The sequence below is a fragment of the Xiphophorus hellerii genome, chromosome 18 (assembly GCF_003331165.1).
Source record: "Xiphophorus hellerii strain 12219 chromosome 18, Xiphophorus_hellerii-4.1, whole genome shotgun sequence".
Taxonomy (NCBI): domain Eukaryota; kingdom Metazoa; phylum Chordata; class Actinopteri; order Cyprinodontiformes; family Poeciliidae; genus Xiphophorus; species Xiphophorus hellerii.
The window spans coordinates 7,667,470-7,694,536 of NC_045689.1; the positions used below are offsets into that span (position 1 = coordinate 7,667,470).

A 27,067-nucleotide genomic window follows, 5' to 3' on the forward strand; every position below is an offset into this window, starting at 1 on the left:
GAATCATTTGGAGATGTGTAGGTAGCAGAGTAGAACTGTAAAACTGCATAATTCTACTCCTGTTTAAGAAAAAATTGTTTGTTGGCTAGCCCTTAACAATGACTTAAATGTTCAAATGTGACAGGGACATCTGTGTTTGTTTCTGATTTTCTGTGTCATCAAATCTGGAACAGCAAGATCTGCTAGACTCTGTACCATTTTTTAGAAAATGGTACAGCATTTAGATGTAGAAAATTAAAATAAAGTAAATTTTGAATGAAATTAAACAGATTCAATTACAATAGTGGGCACACTTCTGTCCATCCATCCATCCATACACTTCTGCTAATACACAAATAGTGGAGCAAATGTTTTGTTTAGTGCTTTTGGTCATTTGAAAAAAAACCCAAACATTTAGCACATTCAATTTTTAAGTCTTACCGAACATTTGTAATTAGAGTTAATCATGATCTTGAGTGGTTTATTCTAACACAAATTTGTTTTCATCTGAGGTTGTTTTCTGTTGTAGCTCTGACAGTATGCTAAGAGTTGTTCTATTTTAAGGTGAACCTCCATCCTACTTTCAAGACTTTTGTCGCCTCACAGTTATATCAAGCAGGATTACCCTGTATTTAGCTCTATCCATGTCTCTAACCCAGTGGTGGGCACACGTCCTCTAATCCTCTAATGCGCTAATAGCAGAGCTAATTTTTTGTTTGATGCTTTAGGGTTCTTGCTAACTTTGAAAACATTTAGCGCACCTAGCTTCCCCTAAAGAAATTTTTCAGTGCTAATTTACTAGCCTTTTTGTAAACGTTCAGTTGAAAAAGACTGACATCCTTGATGAAGTTGTGGTTATTGACTGTTAGGAACTCTTCAAGAAGTTAACAGTCTACTGTCAAGCAGTTAACTTGACAGCTACAGAGACAGTCAACTAAAAATTTCCTGCAACTAGCTTTTCAGTTAGTGGTGCTCACCACTGGTCTATTGCAATATATGTCTGCTCCATCAGACTAAAAATGTAACAATAAAAAAAAGAAACACTGACAGTAAAGTCCTCAATTGATCCTTTAAAATATTTGGAAGTTTTAACTTTCTTCTTCTCCCTTAGAGTCTTTAACAAATTGCCAAGTTATTATAAACGTCTACAATTTTGATCAAAACTGTTTGGGAGGAGCTAGAAACAGAAACGAGTATCTCACGGGAAAAAAAAATACTCCAGTAGACCAGGGAAGCTTGAGATCAATCTGAGCCAGTACTGAGACTGACTTGTGCGTCTTGTCTTGCTACAGATGAGTTAACCTGCAGCATATCTTGACTGAGTAACATCAGCCAAAATGTGATCCACTTTAGCAGATGTTTCTCTTAATGTTTCAGTTTATAATCAACATGTTTCACATTTTTTATGCAAAAAGAAATATCTATATATATAAATAAATATATATAAGAAATATCAAGAAATATTTATATTAAACTGACTGCAATTTTCAGACTTTCTAGTTTAGTTAAACTCTGACATACATTACAGTAAACAGTTGTTTCAGAAGCTTGGTTCTAGTTCCTGCTACTAGCTAATCAGTTGGGTCACTATCTTTGACAAGTTTCTAACTCTTTTAGCCATTCCTTTACAAAAAAACATTGAGAAACAAATGTAGCAACCTTTATAACGTTATCAGAGACTGACATGAAAGAACATATTGTCCTCACTCTTCTAAGTGAGCAGTGATGCTTGTGTGCACCTGTGCCCCATATCAAAATCCCTCATTTTGAAGCTGGATGTACTTCCTACATGTCCAAACTACAAATAAATATCTTAAATCTTTGTCTAAAAGAAATTACAGCATTCCTTTGGTCACTTTTGGTCAATTTAGCTTGTTAATGTATATTGTATACTGAAAAAAAAGTAAAAATCACTAAATGACTAAAGACAAAAAGAGTTAAATAGCAGCTTCATAGTCATAAACATTCCATTTGGACATGGTTAGATGATAGCAAGATTATAATATGCAATATAAAAGATTATCCCAGTTCAGTCTAATTTCACAATGACAGATTTTTTTTAACATTGGAGAGTGCTCCTCCTGGGGACTCCCTTGTTCTGCTGGGGGACTTCAACGCTCACGTGGGCAATGACAGTGAGACCTGGAGGGGCGTGGTTGGGAGGAACGGCCCGCCCGACCTGAACTCGAGCGGTGTTCTGTTGCTGGACTTCTGTGCTCGCCATGGATTGTCCATAACGAACACCATGTTCAAGCATAAGGGTGTCCATATGTGCACTTGGCACCAGGACACCCTAGGCCGCAGTTCGATGATCGACTTTGTCATCGTTTCATCAGATCTGCGGCCGTATGTCTTGGACACTCGGGTGAAGAGAGGTGCGGAGCTGTCCACTGACCACTACCTGGTGGTGAGTTGGCTCCGGTGGTGGGGGCGAAAGCCGGTCAGACCTGGCAGGCCCAAACGTGTTGTGAGGGTCTGCTGGGAACGTCTGGCGGAATCCCCTGTGAGACGGAGCTTTAACTCCCATCTCCGGCAAAACTTCGAACACGTCCCGGGGGAGGTGGGGGACATGGAGTCTGAGTGGACCGTGTTCCGTGCCTCCATTGTCGAGGCGGCCGATCGGAGCTGTGGCCGCAAGGTTGTCGGTGCCTGTCGCGGCGGCAACCCTCGAACCCGCTGGTGGACACCTTCGGTGAGGGATGCCGTCAGGCTGAAGAAGGAGTCCTATCGGGCCTTTTTGGCCTGTGGGACTCCGGAAGCAGCTGATGGGTACCGGCGGGCGAAGCGGCATGCGGCTCGGGCGGTTGCTGAGGCAAAAACTCGGGCGTGGGAGGAGTTTGGAGAGGCCATGGAGAAAGACTTCCGTACGGCTTCGAGGCGATTCTGGTCCACCATCCGGCGTCTCAGGGGGGGGAAGCGGTGCAGCACCAACACTGTTTATAGTGGGGATGGTGTGCTGCTGACCTCTACTCGGGACGTTGTGGGCCGGTGGGCAGAGTACTTCGAAGACCTCCTCAATCCCACCAACATGCCTTCCACTGAGGAAGCGGAGCCTGGGGACTCTGGGTTGGGCTCTCCAATCTCTGGGGGCGAGGTCGCCGAGGTGGTTAAAAAGCTCCTCTGTGGCAAGGCCCCGGGGGTGGATGAGATCCGCCCGGAGTTCCTTAAGGCTCTGGATGTTGTAGGGTTGTGTTGGTTGACGCGACTCTGCAATGTCGCATGGACATCGGGGGCAGTTCCCCTGGATTGGCAGACTGGGGTGGTGGTCCCCCTGTTCAAAAAGGGGGACCGGAGGGTGTGCTCCAATTATAGAGGGGTCACACTCTTAAGCCTCCCTGGCAAGGTCTATTCAGGGGTCCTGGAGAGGAGGGTCCGTCGGATAGTCGAACCTCGGATTCAGGAAGAGCAGTGTGGTTTTCGTCCTGGTCGTGGAACACTGGACCAGCTCTACACCCTCGGCAGGGTCCTGGAGGGTGCATGGGAGTTCGCCCAACCAGTCTACATGTGTTTTGTGGACTTGGAGAAGGCGTTCGACTGTGTCCCTCGGGGAGCCCTGTGGGGGGTTCTCCGGGAGTATGGGGTACCGGGCCCTTTGATACGGGCTGTCAGGTCCCTGTATGACCGGTGTCAGAGTCTGGTCCGCATTGCCGGCAGTAAGTCGGGCTCGTTTCCGGTGAGAGTTGGACTCCGCCAGGGCTGCCCTTTGTCACCGATTCTGTTCATCACTTTCATGGACAGAATTTCTAGGCGCAGCCAAGGTGTTGAGGGGATCCGATTTGGTGGCCTTAGGATCTCATCTCTGCTTTTCGCAGACGATGTGGTCCTTTTGGCTTCATCAGATCGTGATCTGCAGCTCTCGCTGGAGCGGTTCGCAGCCGAGTGTGAAGCGGCCGGGATGGGGATCAGTGCCTCCAAATCCGAGGCCATGGTCTTGAGCCGGAAAAGGGTAGAGTGCCTTCTCCGGGTCAGGGGGGGTGTCCTGCCCCAAGTGGAGGAGTTTAAGTATCTCGGGATCTTGTTCACGAATGGGGGAAGAAGGGAGCGGGAGATCGACAGGCGGATTGGCGCAGCGTCTGCTGTCAAGCGGGCGCTGTACCGGTCCGTCGTGGTGAAGAGAGAGCTGAGCCAAAAAGCGAAGCTCTCGATTTACCGGTCGATCTACGTTCCCACCCTCATCTATGGTCATGAGCTTTGGGTCATGACCGAAAGAACGAGATCGCGGATACAAGCGGCCGAAATGGGTTTTCTCCGTAGGGTGGCTGGGCTCTCCCTTAGAGATGGGGTGAGAAGCTCAGTCATCCGGGAGGGACTCAGAGTAGAGCCGCTGCTCCTTCACATCGAGAGGAGCCAGTTGAGGTGGCTCGGGCATCTGGTCAGGATGCCTCCTGGACGCCTCCCTGGTGAGGCGTTCCGGGCACGTCCCACCGGGAGGAGGCCCCGGGGAAGACCCAGGACACGCTGGAGGGACTATGTCTCTCGGCTGGCCTGGGAACGCCTCGGGATTCCCCCGGAGGAGCTAGAAGAAGTGGCTGGGGAGAGGGAAGTCTGGGCCTCCCTTCTGAAGCTGCTACCCCCGCGACCCGACCTCGGATAAGCGGAAGAAGATGGATGGATGGATGGATGGTTATGAAGAGTTTCACATGCTTGAAAAGACCAAGTTTCTAGGCCTTTATAGCCCTCCCTTCAAGTTGTCATAAGCAGCATTTTTTTTTCAAAACTTCCAAATATATGGATATTATATTCACTTTCCAAAGGGTAGTTTAAACAAACTCCCCCGACTCTTCCTTAACAGTCTGTAGTTTGGATTTAATATGAGTTTTCTAAATAAAAATACATCTAAAAGACATGTTGTAAAATGACAGCAGAATAACTGACTGTACCTTTGAATCTTATTCATATTAGATTATACAATACTTTGAAAAAAAAAAAAAAGTTAACGCAAAAGAGTTCTGCTTTAGAAAATGTCTATATCAGCAGGTAAATTAATTTAGATAGCAGTAAAGGGTCAAAACCCTGCAGAAAGTAGATAAAAGCATGAGAAGGCATACAAAAGAGAGGCCATACCTGAGAAATGTCCATAACGGCATCACAGCTGAGAGGTCGAGCGGAGGTTAAGTCATTGTAGCCCAGAAGAGTGGAGATGATACCATTCTGATCAATCCTGCGAATCATGGTTCCATCCACAAAGAAGATTACCCCATACTTATCCACCGTAATGCCTGCAGATAAAAGTCACACTGTAAGAACAGAAGAAAATATCCGTCCGTTTAATCTTGCTTATCTGTACCTAATGCGAAGACAGAGCACTACTAAATGACAATTAAGAGGTATCAGCTGCAATAACGTAGAACACTAATTATACCAATCAAAAGTAATGCAAGGATTGATTTTGTAATCAGTAATGGAGAACAATAGAACCATCTGAGCAAATGATGATTACTATAAATATTGATTAAATTACACCTAAACCCGCAGCAGTAAGGTTTATGCATCTTCTGCTTTCTGGTTGATTGACTGATGCAATCTACTTTAATTGTAACATACTATATGAGTCTATGTATGTTTTATTAATAGAAACAGACACATTTCATACTAAATGAGAAAATTTGATTGATTTAAAACTCTGTACATTACATTTAGTCTTCCAGATAATCTTTCATGTAAAATGTAGTGACTTTCTAAATTTAAAGTTCATAGTGTTATTTGTTACAACTTATCAGTTAAAAGCAGAAAATCATGATGGATTTATGGAAAATACTTTTAAAGTAGGTTTTAAATATGGAACTAGCCACGATGGAAAAATGGATGGACAGAAGGAAGGGAGAAAAAAAGGAAGGAAGGAACAATTGGAGGAAGAAAGAAAGAAAGGAAGGATGAATGGATAGAAGGAAGGAAAGAAGGAATGGTTGAAGTAACAAAGGAAGAAGCAAAAACTAAACAGAATGGAAGGAAGGAAAAAGGGAAGGATGAAAAAGGAAGGAGCAAAGGAAAGAATGAAGGAACAAACATGATGAAAACTAAACAAAATGGTAGGAAGGAACAAATGAAAGAAAGAGGAATGAAAATATAAAGATAGATGTATGTTTCCAAGTATTCTATATTCTGTTTTCCATTCTTACAGAAATCAGAAAATTACTTTAATTAACTTCCAAACTATTCCATGCTTTTCCAGTCAATGAAGGTGCCTTGATCATTCAATCCAGCTCTGGTGAAACATTACCTCTGGGATTGGTGAGAGTGGCCTCAACAGCTTTCCCTCCATCCCCGCAGCGAGCGTCATCGTATGGGAGACACTGGTCACCGGTTCCAGCAACCAGCTCCAGATTCTTAGCAACGTTGTTCACAACAGTCAGAGATTTGACCCTGAACACTTTCCTGCTGCCTGTATCGGACAGGTACACCGCGCCATTCACAGGGCTGGAGGCCAGGTAGTACTTCTGAGCAGGGCTGTTGCTGAGCAAAGGGAAGGGAGAGGGAAGGAGTCAATAAAACTGGAAGCAGCTACATCGCTTTCAATAAGAAACATTGTGTAATACAATTAAAATGGATTCAAAAGCCATTTAGAGAGTCAATTGGGCACAATTACAGTTTAAAACCAGGACATAGAAGGAAGAAAAAAATAGAATGAGATTAAACATGACAAAGTGAAATGAGATTAAACGTGACGTAGGAGTAGAGTTGTCTACAGTAAAGTCTGAATGAAGGACCTCTGTTTGTAAACTGGACAACTGAAACGCAACATAAAAATAGATTTTGACCCTTTTAGTACCCTTCAAATTACAATGAGTTCAACAACAGTTCAAGCATAATTCAGAATACAAAAGAAAAGAAACAGTTGGATGGGTACTAGTCTTTTGGGTCCAGTAGTTCCTTTGACAGAAATCCTAATTACCCCAAAAGAGAGACAGGAAACTCCTGTTATCTTATCTGAAAACAACGAAGGGAAACCAGCCATTACAGCGCAGTAGTCTGGTTACTCTTTCAAATACAAATGCATTGTATTTTATTTTTACCTTGCTACTGCTGGTAAAACGCAAATAACACTGAACCAAAAATCCAAAGACATTAGGCATCCATCAGGCAGATATCTTTGCGCAGAAACATATCCCATGTAATTCCCAGCAAAATCAACAAAGTAATCCTTTAAAGCTCAGTGAGATTTCCAGCAGTGACATACAGACAATAGAACCAAACACAGCCAAGATACATAAAATCTCCTGGTTTCCAAAAATGAAGATAGATGGTGAAAAACAAAGATGGCAAAAGAGAGCTCTTTATGAATCCATACAAGGACAAATGAGGTGACAGATAGGACTGTTTTATTGTTAAATCTGCTGCATTCTGTGATAGATGCAAGCCTCTGCAGAAAAATCGATGGATATTTTCTGACTTATAAAACATACCTCGCCTGCCACATTTATTTTCCCCCTGGTAAAGATGCGTAAAAAGCCTTGAAATAAATTCATTTTTGCTATAGTAATCTCTTGAAATCATCCAGGGTCCTTTCTTATGCTCTCTTCAGCTCAACTCGTAGGTTTTCTCTTGCATTTATGTCTGGGGACTGCAGAGGCCACTGAAGAGGGGTAAAGTTTTGTATGGGGAAACATTTATTGGGCAGATTTGATCACCTATTTGGCCAAAGGTCAGTATACTGTTGACAGACCCAACTGTGATTAATTTTCAGTTTTCTGGTAAAGCCCACCCAAGTTTCATTTTAAAATCTGCAGGTAGCTCAAAGATGCACTTTGAAACACAAACAGGCCCACAGAATCACATATCCTCTGATAAACATGACGGTGGTCCAGGAAGTGTTTGTCACCAAAAACTCAATATTACTCTGACGACCTTTGGCAGACTTGTGTGAGTTTGTAATACAAAAATCCCATGACCTTGTTGTAGGTGCGTGAAATGATGTGGTTTTCTTTTTTGACGGCCACTATTGATAGCTACTTAATGTCATCAGTGTGCTGATGCGCCTCAGCAAATGTGTTGAACAGCTTTTAAAAGGTTTGCTCGTAGCGACATACAATGGTTGTTATGGAGACGTGGTACTTGAACTGGCAGTAAGCTTTGATGATTTCTTCATCTTTCCTTCCCTTTTGCTCTCAGACTATAAAAAATGGATCATCATCAAGCCCAGTGGATACAAGACATAAGTTTCTGCATCATGTGGCATTTATAACAATAAATTATTGAACCAAAGAACAACTTAAAAATGTGAAAAAATATATTTTTTAAAAGTTTCGTTATTGGTTTTCGGTACCAATAACAATGCCACAGGCGATTTTGAATAAGAATGGACTTTTAACTTGATATTTTTTGAATATATTAAACAAATGTACCCAAAATAAAAGCTGCAGAGATTTTTCGAAAAATTTTTATTCTTGCTACACCAACAAAATAGAAAAATATACTTTTTCTCCACAGGGCTTTTTTTCAGGTGCCAATAAATGTGGTAGCACTGTTAGTACAAATAACTGTATGCCTTTTACAGTATATATAGAGGTTTTGATTTAAGCATATTCTTTCTTGACATGAGTGAATACTGAGTGGTGCAAAAATATTTGCTGGTTTAACATTTTGCACAGCTAAACAACTGTGCAAAATGTTGCACAGTTGCACATCATCACTCTATCATGATGCCACCATGATAGAATGGCATCACTCTATCATGGTGATCTGAAAATATTTATCTGTGAAACTATTTATGAAAATAAAAATGTAAATAAAAGGTGTTCAGCAAAGTAATTTTTGTCGCAACATTAAACATGTTGACAGTTATCATTGTCAGCGTATGGCACAATTCTGCCAGAACAGATTAGCTTTGTGGAGAGGCCTGTCATCTTGGCGTCATTCAAAGTGGATTAAGACAGTATTTCAGGTTCAACCTTGGGGGTTCTTTTAGCGTGACAGCACCACTAGCCTATGTTTCTAAAATACAAGAGGGAAGGCAAGTGGGTCTGTGCTATTGTCATCTCGGGTACATAATATTAAATGACACTTGACCTTCAGTGTATCAGTGGTGACAGCAAACCTCAGGCACATGTGTCGAAACACGACAAGTGACCCAACCGACTCATTTGCTGCTTTTCAACACAAATCAGATGCAATGTGCTGGCAAAGAGAATATAGGTGCATCTCAACAAAATACTATTTTTGTACTATTTCAGAGAAAATTAGAAAATCTCCAATAGGGTACAGTTGGCATGGCCAAAATATTTTAGCTTAATTTTTGAAAATTAATGGTAAAATGCGCTTCAAGATTGTATCACAATTTCTGACATAAAAATGGTCAAATGGCATTCTAGAGAAAAAGATGAATGAGTTTGCTCAATTTTACCGCATTTTGTCAAGCACCTATTATAAATATACAACGCTAAATACACACTTAAAAGTACTCTGTGTCTCAAACTGTTTTTTCCTACTAAAAATAAATTATTAAAAAAATCTAACACCATTGCCTGGGGCACCGCAAACTAAAGAACTATTCGAGAAAATTAGTTCCGCTAAAGCACAACACTGACATGGTAGTTAGCAGAAGCTAATGTTAATGTGCTAACATCAATTGAAATCATATCTGTCATTGAAAGACTGCAACCCTCAAGCCCAATTTAATTTTGAGATTATAATTTACATGCTATATAACGTCATCAGATGTTGTATTTATGTTTATTTCTTACTATCTACTGTCTGTGTTTTGTTGCCAACTGTTTAATGATTTTCTAACTTTTTAGATGTAGCTGTACACTGAATACTCATAATAATGTTGGTCAGTAGTAAATCTCAGTAAGTGGTTTCTGATATGTGAACCTAACTTCAGTCTTCTAGTTGCATGTAAAACACTGCTGGTTTTACTATGCTGGTAAACTCCCTTGTGTGTTGCTTAACATTAAGCTGTGACCTACAGTATATATGCCATCTACAGTCACCGACTTATAATTTTTGTAAAATCATTGGATTTTGTTGCATGCTATCGTGGAATTGGTCGTAGAAGATGGGGATATACTTAGATAGATCACTAGAGAACTACAGTTAAATCACCCAATTCCCAATCCTATCGCCAGCTATTACATGAACAGGAAATGGTCATCCATTTTAAACCAACACTTGCTGTACCTTTCCTGGACAAATCTCATTTCTAAGATGCAAATGTAGCATGCAGAGTATAAAGAACTGCAGCTCTGACATTTCTTTAGATGGAGCTCCTGAGAGCAGAGCTCATGTATAATGTGTAAGCTAATGTGTAAAAGGAAAATAACGTTTAACCTGTGCAAAAAAAAAAGAGAAATAAAGTGACAGAAAAATAATAGAAAACAAGAGCTTGTGACCAGTATTGCATTGCTTTTTATCTTCATTTGTACTGTGTTTCAGAGCTTAAGTCAAGGCCCTTGGACAGAAAATCAATCAATAGCCCTTCACCTGAGACACAGCATCTGAAGAGGGCACACTGAGATTTCCCTTGTTGCCTCCTGCCATGGAAAATGAGGTGTCTGTATCTTAAGCTACTGATGCAATCTTTACCTATAGTCATTTTATAAGACTAACCTGCAGATATAGCAAAATGAAACCGCAGCTTGGTTTTAATTCTACGGTTTCATGCCTCAAAAAATGGTCAGTAGATTCTACATTTCCACAGTTGGATTAAACAAAGAATTGTTTTATAAGTTCTAAATTTTGACCCAGCCTTTTTCATAAAACAACTTAAACGCTTAAAAAACCCAGCTGTGGATGATCTTCAGTTGGTGGACAGATGGCTTCACGTTTGACTCCATAATGCATTGGTTGCGGAGTTGAAAATTGACTTGTAGACTGAGTAACTACACTGATTCAGTGACTGTTAAGCAAGGCAATATCATCAACCCATGTCCACTGTGCTCAACAAATGGTAAGAGGTGTTTGTACGTCTAGTTATCTGGCATTTTGCAGACATTGCTTCACTAAAGTCCTGGCTAAGAATATCTGAAGAGGGTGCGGAGATTTTGTGGTAGGGAAAATAAGTACTCATCTGCAGAGAAAAATAAAGAAAAATTAAATTCTGGATACTGCAAGGCACCTAGATCATGTGGCTGTAAAATAAGTCCAAATCATCACTCTTCCACCACTGTGCTTGATAGTTAGTATAAAACACTTGTGCTGAATTTTCACCAAACATTGTTACAATGCTCAATGTTACAGACATCTTGCTCGTTTAAAGGTGTCCTCATAGCTGACACATTTGGTCTGCTTTAATCAGATCAAAGTTTGTTTCCCCCATCGGTCTGGACATTTTGTGAAGTTGTGAATCCACTGAAATGAACTCAGGGGCGGACCAAACAACTGGGCCGAGACCCACTTTTTGAGGTGGTTTTGGTCAGCTTCTAAACAAACTCTGGTGCAGTCCAGTCTTGAGCTGAACCAACTACAAGAAATGTATGTCTTTTTGACTTTACGCACCACTGTTGGTGAGCATTATCGTAAAAATATGCCATTCAATGTTGCCAACGCTACTGCTGCATGTAACAATTGTAATAAAACTGTACCTGATCTGCTGTTTTCTGATTAGCGATGATGCTGCCAGCATGTTAAGGACCAGGGTACACTCATTCAGCTGACGCTGTTCCACAATTAGAAATATTTCACCACCAAAACAGCATTGACATTAAAAATAATTTTGCTGTTGCAATAGTGGCACAAATGTGCACAATAGGTAGTTTTTGTTTACAAATTTAAGTCTGATTGCAAAAAAGCACAATGTAAATCAAACCATGTCACATGGGGAAAAAAGTCTGCAGATCTAAGGACTTTTCGGTTGTAAATTATTTGGAAAATACATGCATAACAAATCATAAAAGGATATTGTGCTAATTAATTCTGAACTTTAAACGCTTTCCTTCATGGCTATATTCTTACACCAGTGCTTGTTTAAAGAGAGACAAAGTAGAAAGGTAAAAAGTGAAGCTTTGTTCTCCTCTGGGTATGTTAAACTGTATCCAGATGTACCTAATAAACTGGCTCACTCTTAAATGTTGATGACTGTTCATAAATTGCGATTCCAACAAAGACAAACAACTAATGAAATTGTAACAACAAACAGGGTGATGGTAAATTTTTTTATGTAGGGCTTACCTGTGCCTGAAGTCTTTATTTCTTTCAAAGTTAACCAAAAGCAGGAAAAGTGAGAGACGAAAGAACAGAAAGAAGAAGAAATGGTAAGCTTGTTAGTAGAAAAATTCAAAAAGAAGTGGACGGAATTAAGCAAGAGAAAAAAATGGACTATAAACATTCTTTTATCTTTAACTGTGAACACATTAAGTGACCCAAGAAACTGAAGTATTGTTTCCAGGACATCATCTGTTGAAGTCCTATAACATCCTTTTAAGGTCCTTCGAAGGACCAAACTCCAGCTGATGCAGGTGAATAAGAGGCAGACCATCAATCCTCTGCCTTTAGGGCATTTCTGTCTATCTCAATTGCACTAGGTAGTTTATAGCCTGTGTATAAGCCCATTTAAGCTGCTCGTAGTCCTCAGCGAATGTTAGTAGGCTGCTCCTCAGTTACCTCAGCTCCAGGACGCTGGTGACGTTCCCTGTGGTGAAAATCCTCCTCACATAGTTGAAGTCGCCCACGTACAGACTTCCATCTGAGCCGCAAGCCAGAGCCACGGGGGCCAGGAGTTTGTTTCCGTCAGCAAGGCCGTTACAGCTGGGGCAGGAGATGCTGCGCCTGCGCCCGTTTCCCATCATGCTGCCGATTACGGGCGGCTGCTGGGAGATGAACACGTTCTCTCCGTTGCCCATGTGAAGAATGCCTGATGAGGACACAGAAAACATACAGGTGACACTTGCAAAGCACTTTACGCTTAGCAGAGTTTAAACATATATTTTACGCACAAGATAATGGAAAATAATGTTTGTTTTTAATGTTTCTCATGGCATTGCGCCTTCTTTTTGATCTTCTATAAGCACTTTGAAGAGTCAGGGCTCTTTGATTGATGACCAAAATCTTTTAGAAGTCCCTAGGTCAAAGACCAAAACTATGAAATTTATTACCTTTTGAATTGCAAACCATCAGTGACCAATTTTGGTTTACAGCTAAGGTAAAAACGCATTTGTTTGGAACTGCTTTCAGCACATTGTAGCACTGGGATACTTTTTTGTTCCTATTAATGCCATCTTGTTGTTTTTGTTCTCTTCTCTTTTTTTATTACTGCACTAATAGAAAGCACTTCAGTTCAGTAGTCACTGTTGTAAAGTGGCTATACAGATAAAATTTGATTGATTGACAAGAGGAACAAATTTAAAGCCCTGTGGTCAACGGATGCATTCAGATTTTTCATAATACTTATAGTGTCTTGCAAAAGTATCTATACTTTTTTTATTGTGCCAAATTAACAACCACAAACTTGCATTTGTATTTTATTGTGATAAAATACAAATGCAGAGTTGAATTGCAAAGCGATGCATGTTTGGTTTTTTATTACCAGCAAGTCAAAAAAAGGTTGAGATTAATTTGTATTAAGTCAACATTTTCACTGCAACTAAAACTGCAAGTCTGTTAAGCTCAATTCTCCAACAGATTTCTATATTTTCTTTTTATAAAACGATAACTTTTTTCTTTAAGTTAAAGAAAAAAGTTAATAAATTGAAATTGAAAATGAACAATAAAATGTCTTTCAGGAATTATTAGTATGTTCAAACAGATACAGTTTTGCATAGAAATATATAGGTTACCTTAACATATTTATTACTTAGATTTTTTCATTTGTAATTGAAATCTTTATGAACTTCAGGAATTGTACTTTTTTCCCAGTCACAGACAGCAGCCAGGTAGCTGCAAGTCATATAAATGCACAACACAAAGGACCTCAATTTATCCTCCTTATACAAGAGAAATTATTACCTCTAGACTCAATCTTACACTGCGGCAAAGTTTGATCGGATCACAAATGTAAAAAGAAGAATGTAATTGAAGACAGATTAGAAAATGATGTGACCTTAAATAGGTTTGTATCTGTGGCGAAAGGAGTGGAAATTGCAAGGCGGGCCTGTGTTTGCAATAAGAGGTCATCTCAGTGGATGAAAACACAGGCACAATTTCACGCCAAAATGGAAACCAAGAGCTGTGGCTCGAGTGAAATCTCTTGGAGCAAGAAAAATACACCTCACAAACACAATCTTAATCACACAGACTAAAATATCAACACACCTGCATTGTTCTCATTTCTCTAACTCCAAATTCAGGGGCTTCAGAGTCAAGAATTCAGAAACACACACACATGGACAGAGTTGATATTTTTCACATCACTGGTGCCAATTCATTATTGGAAAATCCCCAAATATGTAAATGTAAAGATGTTCCTGCTGGTCAGTCAATGTAATCATATTTGAAATTCAGCATCTGGATGTCTGCGGCGGTTTTTCTGCTTCTGATGGTACTCGGTGACCTGACTTCTCAGAGCAGAACAACATGTGGGCTATCAGAAACGATCAGCCAAGCATCTCTTTCCTGGGACGTGATTTAATCTTTGGGACTGCTGCTGCTCTGAGCAGCAGTCTGACAGCAATTAAATTAGGGATGATTCTAAAAATGCTGGGCATGGATGAGACGCTGAGGTGCCAAACAGGGGAGGGGAAGGGGATGTGAGGGTGGAGAAACTGGCAGTGCTGGTTTAAAAAGCCGGGAGGCACTTCTATCCATCCTCTGGACACCATGTCCAGGCTTGGTGCCTTATAGATCAAAGTGCCACCTTTCTGAGCAATTTTCAAGTATGCCTCATCTCCTTAGATGAGACTCTCCAGACGCAAAACAGACTGTGAAGCCTTGCTAGTGACAGGTGCTGCCAAAACGTATTCCTAGCACTGCCTTTGAGGAGTAATTTGTCGGCAATAAGGAAATTGACCCACTTCCTCCTGAAGATTTATGGCAGATATAAAAAGTCAGATCTAACTAAAGCTGAATGACATAGCTGCATGGGAAAAAAATGTCACATAACAGAAATGCTGGTTGGTTTACTGTATCACAACCATTAGATCAAGCACATGTGGCAGATTTGGTCAATTTTGCATGAGCAAAATGTGAAGTGGGTTTATGGCATGGGCCCAACCTGGTCGAAACTAAGGCCAGGTTGTGCCAAAATTATTAGCCTGATGGTCAGATTGGGTCGGACTCAGCCGTCTGTGGCGCGTTTAATAAGTCTACAATACATACAGCACAGAGAAAAACAAATGAAAATGCATGGTATAAAGTTGTGTTAATGTTAATAACTCTGGCTTAAAATGATAAAGAATCAAATAATGTTTTACATATAAATTCCAAAACAAATGTCGGCTTGACCAGTTTTTTATGTACTAAATTGATATTCCAGGACACAATTCCACTAAAAATACCAATGATAATGTTTTAGAAACTATGCACTTTTTTTTATTTTTCCTTACATTTCAACATTCCACAGAAGGAAATGTATCCATCTTGTTTTCTGAAAAAGTTAATTTCTTTCTTTATTTTAAAATCAAATTGATTTTAAAATAAAAGCAAAAAGCAAAAGTAAAATGGGATTCTTTATGAGAGCAAATTTTCTGACTAACATATACTTCAATGAGATGCAATAAGTTCTGGTCAGAAATGATACTCAAAAGAGGTTTTTTTTGTTGTTGGTTTGATTAATTTAGTTTCCTGTACTCAGTGCGTAAAGTTGAAAATGTCTGCACACTTCCACCAAGTGATGCGTGAACTGTAATTTGTCAAAATTATGGGTGGCCTTCAGATTTTCCAGTCACCATTTAACAAAAAATATCAAAGACTGAAAATACTACATTTACACGACTTTGGGGTGTCTTCCTGTACTCTCACAGGCAGTGAGTTGCTTAAAATAATAACCAAACATAATCCGTTCTTAGCAATGGGATAAATATTGGAATAAATTCGTCAACCTCAGCATCACATGCTGTTTGAGTGAAATTGGTAAAATTATCTTTTTAACAGATGTAATAAGAAACAAGCCATTGAGAACCAGAGTTTTCAAAGGAATATTTAGTTGACTCACCACTCTGGATATTTAGAGCATGATGCTTGTCTACTGTCCACCCTCCAAGTTTGGAGGCGGTTGTTTCGTAGCCTTGTAGTACAGCAGTCCTCTTCTCCCACAGAATAAGGTCTGGGCATGATTCATACTCAAAACCCACTGAAACTACAAAAAAAAGCGCAAAGATGAGAAACTAGGGCTGAGTAACATGTGCTTTGGATTTAAAAAAAACCCCACACCATATGAAAAATATATTTCATCACTCACCAAAGGTTTCAGAGAGGCCGTACACCTTCTGGCTGTAGACGTCCGTCTTGTCCCACACAAAGTCATAGGAGAGGTTGGGAGCTGCAGGAAACCACTTTCTGAATAGCCTGCCTTCCACAGCCACCATGAGGTGAACCTTCATCAAGTTGAAAGGAATGGTGGAGTGCGTGAGGGTCACCCTCAGAATTGACTTATAACCTGGAGTTCTGCTGCTTAGATAGCTGAGCTTCATCTCTGTCCCTGGTATACGCACTTCCTCCTGTAGAGACTGTGGGCAAAAAAAAACACAAGTTATTAAAAGAAAGGAAACGAAAAAAAAATCTTCTATAGGTGGGTGACAAATTAAGATTAAGTACATGTTTGTGCTACATAGCAGGAGTATTTGTATTGTATTTTTATCAAAAGCCAAGGTTAGGCATTGACAAGGATGAGTTTTTCTCAGTTTGTCCACCTTGAAAAAAATCTCTACCGTCTCACAGTATTTCTATCTTACTGCAACATCTGCTGCTCAGATAACATATTAAATGCTATATTTGTGATTAGTCTGATCATTAATATGCATATACTCTTCCTTGTGTAAGAGCATTTTTATAAATCCACAGATGTTGATATTTCTTGCAATCAGAAACATATATGCAGCCCAAAAAGGAGTTTTGTTTTCGGTAAGTGGACTGGCAGAAACTAGCTGGGGAGGGGAAGCGTTGTGTTAAACTTTGTTCATCTGGTACATTTTCTCTTATAAAATGACAAAGTTTTAGAAATGGTATGGCAGAAAATTTTACTACTTTCAAAACCATAAAGTTTTAAATCCTGAGAACAGAAACCAGCCCATGCCCAGTCACATTTTTCATTAATAAGTACATTAAGAAGTAATCTATGACTGGGAAGTAAAAAGGAAGTCCTCAAGAACCAGTGTCCCTTCTCTTTTAAACCACTCCTACCCGAGACTGGCTTTAACCGGTTCTGCCTCAGTCAGCCACGGCTGGGTTCATCTCATGATTACATGATTACATCTCCTACCTTGCAGCAGATAATCTGTCCTAAAACAGCCCACTAACTAGAGATTCACCAACGAATTGGTCAAAGTTCATAATATTCCAGTGATCAGCTGTGATTGGTGATCAGATGGACAAATCCTGAAAAAATCATATTTACCGGTATACAATTCCCTCATTTATAGCTAGATTTCAACTGGTGCCTTTATCAAAACACCTGCTGCGCTTTGTTTTAATGTTTCACATTTAAAGAGAAAAAAAAAATCAATTACTCAAAATGGGAATTTGGTATCCACCATGAAAACCTTGATTTGTGCATCTCTACACCTTATTAACAAGTGCGATTCATGTATTTGTAATTCCAGTACCAAACCGAAACAGTGACAGACAGACAAAACAGATAATTAATGTTACTCAGTTGGTCAGGGGAAAGTCTTTTGTCTTGTGCTTTTAATTACATGCCTTAAACCATACATAGGCACTCGAGGGAAGTTAGGAAAAACTAACCGGTGGACAATTATGCTCATGGATAAAATGGTATCTGATGAAGGATTTCTTTTAAAGTACTCCAATGAGCATTTCTAAGAGGGGATTTAATAACTGCAAGCGCTTCATTAGAACGGCAGTCCCCCCAACAATGCATATGAAAACAGCATAACAAGGAAGCCCTTGGGCTCCGAGTCTATTCAGTACAATAACATTTAGTTATAAATTTAGCTTGGTGAGAGATAACAGTGCTGCCTTAGGAAATTTACTCCAAGATGATACCTCTATCAACTGCTGGATGATAGAAGCTGTAAATGAGCACTTTCATACACTACACAGTGTACAGACTTAAGTTCAAGGACTGACAGCAATGGTTTGGTTGGCCTGGTCCTCTGGACTAAAATTAAATTGCCTCTTGTCGCCAGTCTCCACAGCCCAAAACGACATGTAGAGCAGCAATCAAAACAGCTGCTCAAAGCGACATTGGTCAGAGGACATGTCACTTCTGATGTATTTATTTTTAAATGCTCACAGATTGCAGCTATTTGTGGTTGACTGATCAAAATTCACTTTTGCAAGTGTAAATGGGATGATGTCCTTGTGTGGTACTATCAGAATATAAACAATTCTAAAAACTGGGCTGCTATGAATAGACTAAATTGCATACTAAATTTACAGATATGCCATCAATCATGCGAAGTAAAGGGCAGAGATATGCCTGCAGACAAACAGGATCAAACAAAATGAGGCGCACACACATACAAGTGTGCGATTGCACACATAAAACATGTAGATGTGGGCGAACGACAAACAAATGTGTGGGTGGAAAATTTAAAAGCAAATCCTGTAGCAAAGTGGTGCATGCATGTGTTAAAGCAATAACTTCAAATTTGCTGACTTGTTTCTCTGTAAATGATCATAAAATGTGGACGTTTTAGTCAGGAGTCCACACATTTTTCAGGTCAAAACTAGTCATTTGATTCAGATGTGAGTGAAAGGGGTTAACATCAAAGCATACAGGACACCAGTCCTTGAGGACTGACTTTGCACGGCGCTGCTTTAAAAGGCAGCTTAATCTACCCATTCTCTGTCATGGCACATAAAAGAATGTGTGTGTGTCCTCCGCCTGTGATCTTTATCTGAGTGCACTAACCTGCAAGTAGCATCTGCACCGCAACAAGGCATGGGCTGGTTGGAGCTGTAAGCTAATTGACTCAAGGGTTACTTCTATGGTTTAAAGTTATTTTAATGAAATGCCAGAAAACATGTTAGAGTGAAGACAAAATTTCTATGGACATATGGATTTGACAGAAGCACAATGCTGCCCCTTTCCAACCCTGTTTCTACCAGTCAAATTTTACTGGATAGTTCAAGTAGAAACAGAAAGTCATGCTGTGGAAACTACCATATTTACAAGTCACTTCAGTCAAAAAAAAGTGTCATGATGAGGGGAAAAAGAACATATATCCAAACTATGAAAAAAATTGGGATGTATACTAAAGAGAAAAGGGTTTAGAAATACATTTGTTTGTAATAATTGCATGTTAAAGTTGACAATCATCAATTTTATATTCATTTTGATGTATTATTTTAACAGCAGAAGAACTCAGTCAAGGTTATATTACAATGGATGGATGGATAAATGAATGAAAGGAAGGAATGAAGAAAGAAAAGAAGGAAGAATAAACAAAACAGAGGGTTGAATGAAAAGAAGGATGGTAGGAAGTTGGAGAGGATGAAAAAAAATGGAACAAAGGATCAAAGGATGAAACAAAAGTAGGATGAAAAACTAAACAAAATAGTAGGAATAGGAGGAAAGAAGGCAGGAAGGTAGGACAGAACAAAGGAAGTAAAAAAAATGGGAAGGAAGGAAAAAAAATTTTTTTCTTTTTTTATGCTAATCCAAACTTTAACATCTTCTCTGTACTTCAGTCAAATTCCCTCCTTTTCCAGACTTCGCCAGTCTGCTAATGAACACTTCCTAATTTGGCCATTTTTACAAGGGAAATAAAAATGACAGTACAGCCACGAGCCATGGTTCCTTTTCCACTTTAGTTTATGAATAATGTTACGATCCTCTCCAAGCTGTTAGGCAAAAGTTATTTGAAGGAGAGACCCACTTAGGTTTCCTCCTGCAGGGAAGTGAGCAGGGCGGGAGATGGAGCATCACCTGGATTTCGGGCACCACTGTCCCCCTTTCCGAGCAGGAGCCGGCGAAGGCTGTGAGCGGCGCCGGCGACACCACAGGGACGGGCCGGGAGAAGCTGCTGAGGTCGCAGCTCGGGATGTCATTTTCCTCGTGCCGCATGACAATGGTGTCCATGACAAAGAACCGTCCCCATGGCAACCACAGAGTGTGCTCCTGAGTGATGAATGGAGCGCGCTGAAAGTGCAAAGCTATGGCTATGCCCCCGTTGGTCACCAAGTCGAAGCTGGAAAAAGCAGAGAGGATGAACTGATTCACATTTTGTCTTTCATATCGCCGCGGTTACAATGAGGCAGACAGTCATAAAGAATGGGTTTATAAATGAAGGCTATTAAGAAAGGATTATTTTCAGCATTAGGCATTATTAAACAGTCTCTCAGGCACACACATGCTGAATATTCAATAGGACTTATATTGATCACAATCCTAAGATCACATTTTTTCACTATAACTGCATGAATATATTATTTTAGGGAAGAAAAACAGCAGATTTAACAGTTTCATCTGTATGTGTGTGAACGCTGTGCTCTATTCTCATTTCTATGTGCACAGAGAGAGCTTTGCAGTGCCGGATGAAGGCAGCCGCCACTGCTTTATTGATCCCTCAGACGAAGCCTGTCCACGCTAACATCAGTCTAAAAGCCCTGCAATGCAATCCCATCTGCTGTTGCATTAAAAGGCCCTGTGCCTCCACTCTGACCTTAGCTTCAGTAAACAGGCTGCATCGTGACAACAACATGGCAGCACCTGCGCTGGACTTCCGCAGCTCCTGTCACTACTCGCTAAGAACCAATTAGCACCTGGTCACCTACCGGGCCCCTGGGACGGGGCCATATCCTCCCGCATCCTCACACAGGAGGCACCTTTGCTAAATTACAGGTAAAGAAGTAGGTCCAAATAGAAGCCTCTGAAATAGGCAGCCTCCCTGTTGGTTTAAGGTTCTATAAAAAGAATATGCTATGTCAAGCTTCCCCTGAGGGTAAGCATTTGAATGTTTGCGGGGATAAAGAAAAAAAAAAAAAGTAGCTTGTTCTACACTTTGCGGTTCAACCTTGGCTGGGTGAGAGCGGCAAAGTGGTCCGGAGGCTGCAGAGCTGTTGTAATGGTGCCAACATATTGCCGTGACCCATGAGCAGTCTGGCAGTGGCAGCCTGTCAGTTTGCATGACACTAGGCAGGCTAAGCACACACTCAACACTTGTGGACAAACACCCGTGGGCATGGGAGCCAATCAATTACTGGATTTAGTAGATGTTATCAATCAAGTTTAACACCATGTTACAAAATGGAGAAAGTTGCCTAGGAACCTGCTAGCTTTGGCTTGCAAATCCTTATTAAATGATTCACTTGTCCTGTTTTTTTCTCACATTTTATCATGTTACAACAACAAACCTTAATACAATTTATTGGAATTTCAAGTAATAAACCAATGCAAGTAGTATATGGTTGTGAAATAGAAGGAAAATATTATGAAGTTTTCAAAATGATTAACAAGTAAAAGTCATTTATAGATTTGTATTCAAAATACATATTTTTAGATTTTTCTCTACCAGCCTCACCTTTGCCAATTAGCTCAGAGAGCATCTGTGATCAACATTTCCAAGTCTTGAAAAAATTTTCAACTGGACTTTGACTAGGACATTCCAACACATTAATGTGATTTTGATTTAAAACAGGGCTTTTCAAAGTGGTGGTGTGCTCCGATTGGACGACAATATATCAGGACTAATTTATATATCAGGACTGATTTCAGCCGACGTTGGTCTTTTTTAAACTTATACGTACATGTTTGATCAATAATACGTGGCTGATATTAACAAGCGATGTTTATGTCATGTAGTCATGTAGTATTTGTTGTCATGTGACAGTGATAATGATGCAACACAGGATTATGGTTGGATTAAATGAAGCAAAGAAGCAGTGGCAAAGGCAATGATATGTTCAGGTTTTTCTAAGCTGTCAAAAAGTTAGTGAATATACATATAATATTGGTAAACATCAGATATCGGTAATAATAGGAAAATTAATATCAAATGCCCGCATTGGACTAAATTTTCCGATGCGGGCAATCGGAAAATTGCCCGCATCTTAAATTCCATCTTAAACTGCATACATAACAACATACAGATTTGTTTCATTCTGATTGTGTTGTGACTCATCACATAATTCTTGTTAGCATTTTACACATTATAAACTCGGGACTGCCTTGATGCTCTGCTCATATAAAAAAGAAAAAAAAAAGCCCACATAGTTTAAAAAAAAACTGCACAAATCTCTTGTTTGGACCAAAACAACTTTTCAAGATAGCACAGGTAATGGGTAATTTTAAAATGTAAACCCTTTGAAAATAAAGAACACATCACAGAAATGAGTTGAGACAGCTTTCTCATTTCTAAGTGGGTGAACAGGTGCGTTTCTGATTTCACGCTGCACTGAGCCTGTTTACAGTGATTGCAGGGGTAGTTGCAGGAGACTGGACATGTTTACAGGGGGGGAACCAGGGAGATGGAGTAGTGTTTACACATATGCTGGTAGGGGGAAAGGAGTATAAAGCTTTTCACAGGAAAAGCTGAGTGATGCATGGAGAAAAATGGGACACGCATAAATGTGGGAGAAAGATAAAGATGAGAAGAGGCATGGCAGTGGAAAGGACATAGACCTGTACTCAAGGAAGGTGGCCAGAAAAAAAGGCCTAAGGGTAGAGGAGGATTAGAGAGGGGGAAATGTGAGCAACTGCAAGTCAGACAAAATAAGTAAAGGAGTGGAAGATGACGAGGTAAAGATGAGAAATTTCTGTATAAAAGGGAGTAATAGAGTGATGGAAAAAAAGAATGATTAAGATCAAACGTCTGGCACATCTAAACCTTTAGAGTATGAAGCTGATAAAAGTATCAGGAAGAAGTGGGAGTTGGAGAGCGAACAGAGATTCATGCTGTGCTGTGATAGATCGGCTTCGTTTGCTACAAGGCCCTAGTAAAACAGAGATATAAAAGGGGATTGAGGGAGCTTGTGCAATCTGATCCTAAACTGTGTGCCTGAAAAGAGCAAAGTTTAAAATGACAGAAAATTATAAGTTTTTTGTATGTCAACGTTTTTCCTTTTTTCCATGGAACAAATTCAAGTCGGTCTAAAGGTTTTGGTCTTTCTAAAAAACTATCTATCATTTAACAAAAATGCTTTTAGAGTCGCTGGAATGAATCAATATCAAGCTAGATGTTGAGTTTTTAATGATTTATTTGAAACATCATTTTACCAAAACAACAGTTCTAAAACTTAAATTAACTTTGATTTCAGTTAAGTTATGTGGAGAACTAGGTTCTGGATTGGAGTTCAATGAAATTATCAACATTCTCTCAAACATATATTCTATTGATATTGATCATGTGTCTATTGCGATAGATATCGTTATTGATTGTGACCTACAAACTTGGTCACAACTTGGTCACGCTTTGTTGGAACAATTAACGGTTCCAACAAAGCGATGACTCCACACAGCAGACCAAGATTAAGTTATTGATATGGTCTAATTTAAAACCTATACGAAATATGCACACTGTCTACAGTAATAAACTAATGCATATAAACAAACCCCAACTATTCTATCCAGAAAAATTAATAAACAGCTAGAATTATGCCAGAAGCTTGATTATGACTACCAAAAGTGTTTGGTAGAGGTATAGTTTGCTACATGGGGCCTGTGTTTAAATTTAAGCCAGTATGTAGAATTTTGTTAATAAAAACAAAAAGTGTGACTTTTGCACCCCATTCTTGATCTTCTGATTGGCACTGCAGGTTTGTATCTTCACTTCAGTTATCAAAGAAACATAAAATAAATAAATATTAAGAAAACAAAATCTTTAAAATGACTCAATAATTATTAAAAACAAACATTAAGAAATAAAGTACTAAGCAACTAAACAAGTATTACTTCATTGTTTGATTCCTCCATCATCAAATAATATCCATCTGCACTGCGTTCTGAGCTGGCATGAGTTACGCTGCCACCTCTCTGCTCCAACCGTATCAGAACTTGTGAGCGCACCAGACGGGCTTTGTTTGATTTCTCTGGGAATTGAGCCGAGAATTCCAAAATTGGACCCGGCAAAAGTACAAAGCAGATCAATAGCGGCAGAGCTTGTGGTGGCGATTGTGCTTTTAGTCACTGCAGTTCAGCTAAATCACATTTTTCACATGAATATCACTTCAGTGCAATATCAATACATTGCATCTGTTGTTTCTTGTGTGGATGTTTGAGTCCATGTTGAGATAAAAACGGCCAACTTTTACCTTCCATCCTGCCTGGTAATTGTGTAGCCAAACGCCGGATTGTTGATGAAGCTGACGTTAACTCCAACCAGCGGGGTTCCATCCGAAGTGACCACCTGCCCACGAATGACACAAGCATGGCTGTGCAGAAGAAAACAGAAACATAAACACTTTTAGACCAGGTATACTGAGGAAAATACAAACAAGACTTTTCCCCTCTGTTTCTGTGTCTTCCAGCAAAATACCATACTTGTTTAGCATTTTAGCTGAGTTTGCTGAATTCATGTTTACAATTATTACTTTAGAGTTAGCACAACTAACTTTTTAGTTAGCGATGCCCACCAATACTTTTGCTACCATTAGCAATAAAATTGTGTATCTTGCCGCTCAGAAATATAGTTTTCTGAATTACATGGTTTTATGTCTCATATTTTGCTTTGAAAGAAGGAACAGAAAAGAAACAAAAAAGAAGACATTTTCTATAGTAAGCACAAACATTCTATACCACACTGATACTGATTCCCGTGAAATAAACACAGATTTACAAAAAGTCAGATTTGTGCAAAAGATTAATTATTCACTGTTGGAAGATATTTACAATGAGGCCAATAACTACTGTACATTAAATTAAAAAAAAAGTAAAAACCTAATAGTCGTATGCACACAGTGCACTCTGCACCAAGATCATTTCCAGTGACTTCACAAGCAGCAATTAAAAAAGTTTAACAAATGCGACAATTGTCCTTTATTATAATGTCATAAAAGATTACAGCCGGCAGTCAGAGCACATAATATAACCAGTATCTATACTGCTGAGTTTTAATTGCATAGAGGATACAGCAAGAATTTTTTAAGGCTGAAAAGGCAGCAAATCTGGTTAAACCTTTAATTGTGATGGTTTGCAGGGAGCTCAGTTCTGTAAATCTGTAACAAGTGATATGCCATAACTGATTTTTTAAAGGACTATAAAACAGAAATAATGTGCTGCAGGTTCTTATGTACAACAGAAAATGAAGGGGATAAGCCAAAGCATAAGGCCCCAACTTTTATTTGATTCATTTTAACCAGAAAGAAGCTCAAAAACATGCTCTCAGTAGATTCTTTACAGGCAATATAGTGAAAGTTTACAGTACAGATTAATTTAACCCTAAACCAGAAATTAAGCTTTTTGTACTCTGCAAGTACAGCGCTGCTTTCAGGTGTTTTCAACATTAAAATTCTTATCCAAACAGGACCTCAGTTAAATTAACTCTAAATCCAGGAAGAGCTCTTACACAAAGGTGGCTCTCTACATCTTTAAAACTGTTTTCTTTCATTGAGAATGGAGAGATAATGTGATAAGAAAGTTTTACTTTGCTCCTGTTCTAATTAAAAAAAGGATTTATCATTCCCATTGCAGAATGCCGTTGTAAAAAAATAAATAAAAATAGGACTGCAGATTGCGGGACTCGCGTGGCTGATTATCGAGACCTCGACAGATTCTCATTCTAACAAGTCTCTAGAAGCTTCGTAAATTAGATCTGATCATCAGTCCCCACCGATCGATCGTGGGAAGTCATCCAAACTCACCTCCTAATCTTACTAAAGTGATGAGATGAGACCTTGCTGTCTCACATCTCCCCTCCCGTCAGCTCTTGTCTCCATCATTATCAAGGTCCAAGTCATGGTTGACCGTAGTTTCTGTCGTCGTTTGCAAAAAAAAAGCTGGTCCCTCTAATAAATGCTGTACTGTCACTTCTTCATTAGACCATGGCTATTTTTAATACGTTTGGGCCTTAAACACTGCCACGCACTGGAAACAATTAACACCAGCATGTTAGTAGTTGCCCTCAACATGTCCTTACCAGAGGCAAGATCATTCACCCCACAGTAGCCTGGTCCCTAGGAACCCAGTTTTATGTTAATTAGGCCAAGTCTCCTTGAGAGGTCCTTGGATGTCCACTAGTGCAGCGTAAACAAGGAGGAGGACACTGCTATAAATGATTAGGCTCACACCTAAAGAACTTTCTGAACTCATTTACATATAATAACCAATAAAGAAAACCCAGTCAAATCCTGGGTGCCTGATTAGTCATTCAAGGTGTGAGTTTATTGAAGGGATTTGTTTGAAAAGCCAGCCATCCATGTTTTCTCGAGATGAAGCTGTAAAAGTGGAACTATCTCGTCCCAGGTTGTGTGAAGCCCATGGGAAAATGATTCCTCGCTATCGAGAGAAATGATTTAAATATTCACATCAAAATGAAGAAGGAACAAAGTGAACATTGGGATTTTACTGGAGAAATTTCCAGCTGGCAGGATATAAAAAATATGTGTTACATATTTGTTACCACCAGAGTGTTGCGACAGTATAACATGAGACAAATAATCTGTGAAAAAAAATCAAGCTCCTTTTGCCTCCTCCCAGTGGTCCTATTGTCTTCTGCAAAAATACATCACTCGGTCAGAAACCACCAATCAGAGCAATGAGGAGGGTCCTAGCGCTGTCAATCATGCTCTTCTACACCATGCAGCTGTACTAATGTCAGAGAAACAACATACCATTACAGGAAAACTGCTTATACGGCATCATATATGGCCTTGCTAATTATCCTGCACATTCACAACAAGTTTTGTTGTTGACCAAGCTGTACTGTAGAAAAGAACAAGGGGAAGGCATGAGCAGGGCATACACGAGAATGATTGACAATGTTAAGAACTTCTTCTGACCGAGCTGCGTATTTCTGCACAGGAGGGAAACAGAGGAGTGAATTTTTTTTTCTGTTTCATATTATATAGTCAGGGTGTAGTGAAAGTTTTAACAAATATGTAAAGAATATTTTTTTCATAAAAGTTGCATCTTTTATGATCCTTATAAAATTAAGAGCAGCGT

At 39.7% G+C, this 27,067-nt stretch overlaps 1 protein-coding gene across 1 annotated transcript in view; it reads right to left on the bottom strand.

The window, feature by feature from the left end:
• tenm4 (teneurin transmembrane protein 4) overlaps positions 1 to 27,067 on the bottom strand; it is a 222,679-nt gene that overhangs the window by 36,490 nt on the left and 159,122 nt on the right. Inside the window, 7 exon segments of the mRNA XM_032545202.1 lie at positions 5,044 to 5,198; positions 6,200 to 6,432; positions 12,517 to 12,766; positions 16,001 to 16,144; positions 16,247 to 16,514; positions 19,898 to 20,159; positions 24,220 to 24,339. Coding sequence (XP_032401093.1) covers positions 5,044 to 5,198; positions 6,200 to 6,432; positions 12,517 to 12,766; positions 16,001 to 16,144; positions 16,247 to 16,514; positions 19,898 to 20,159; positions 24,220 to 24,339 — 1,432 coding nt within the window.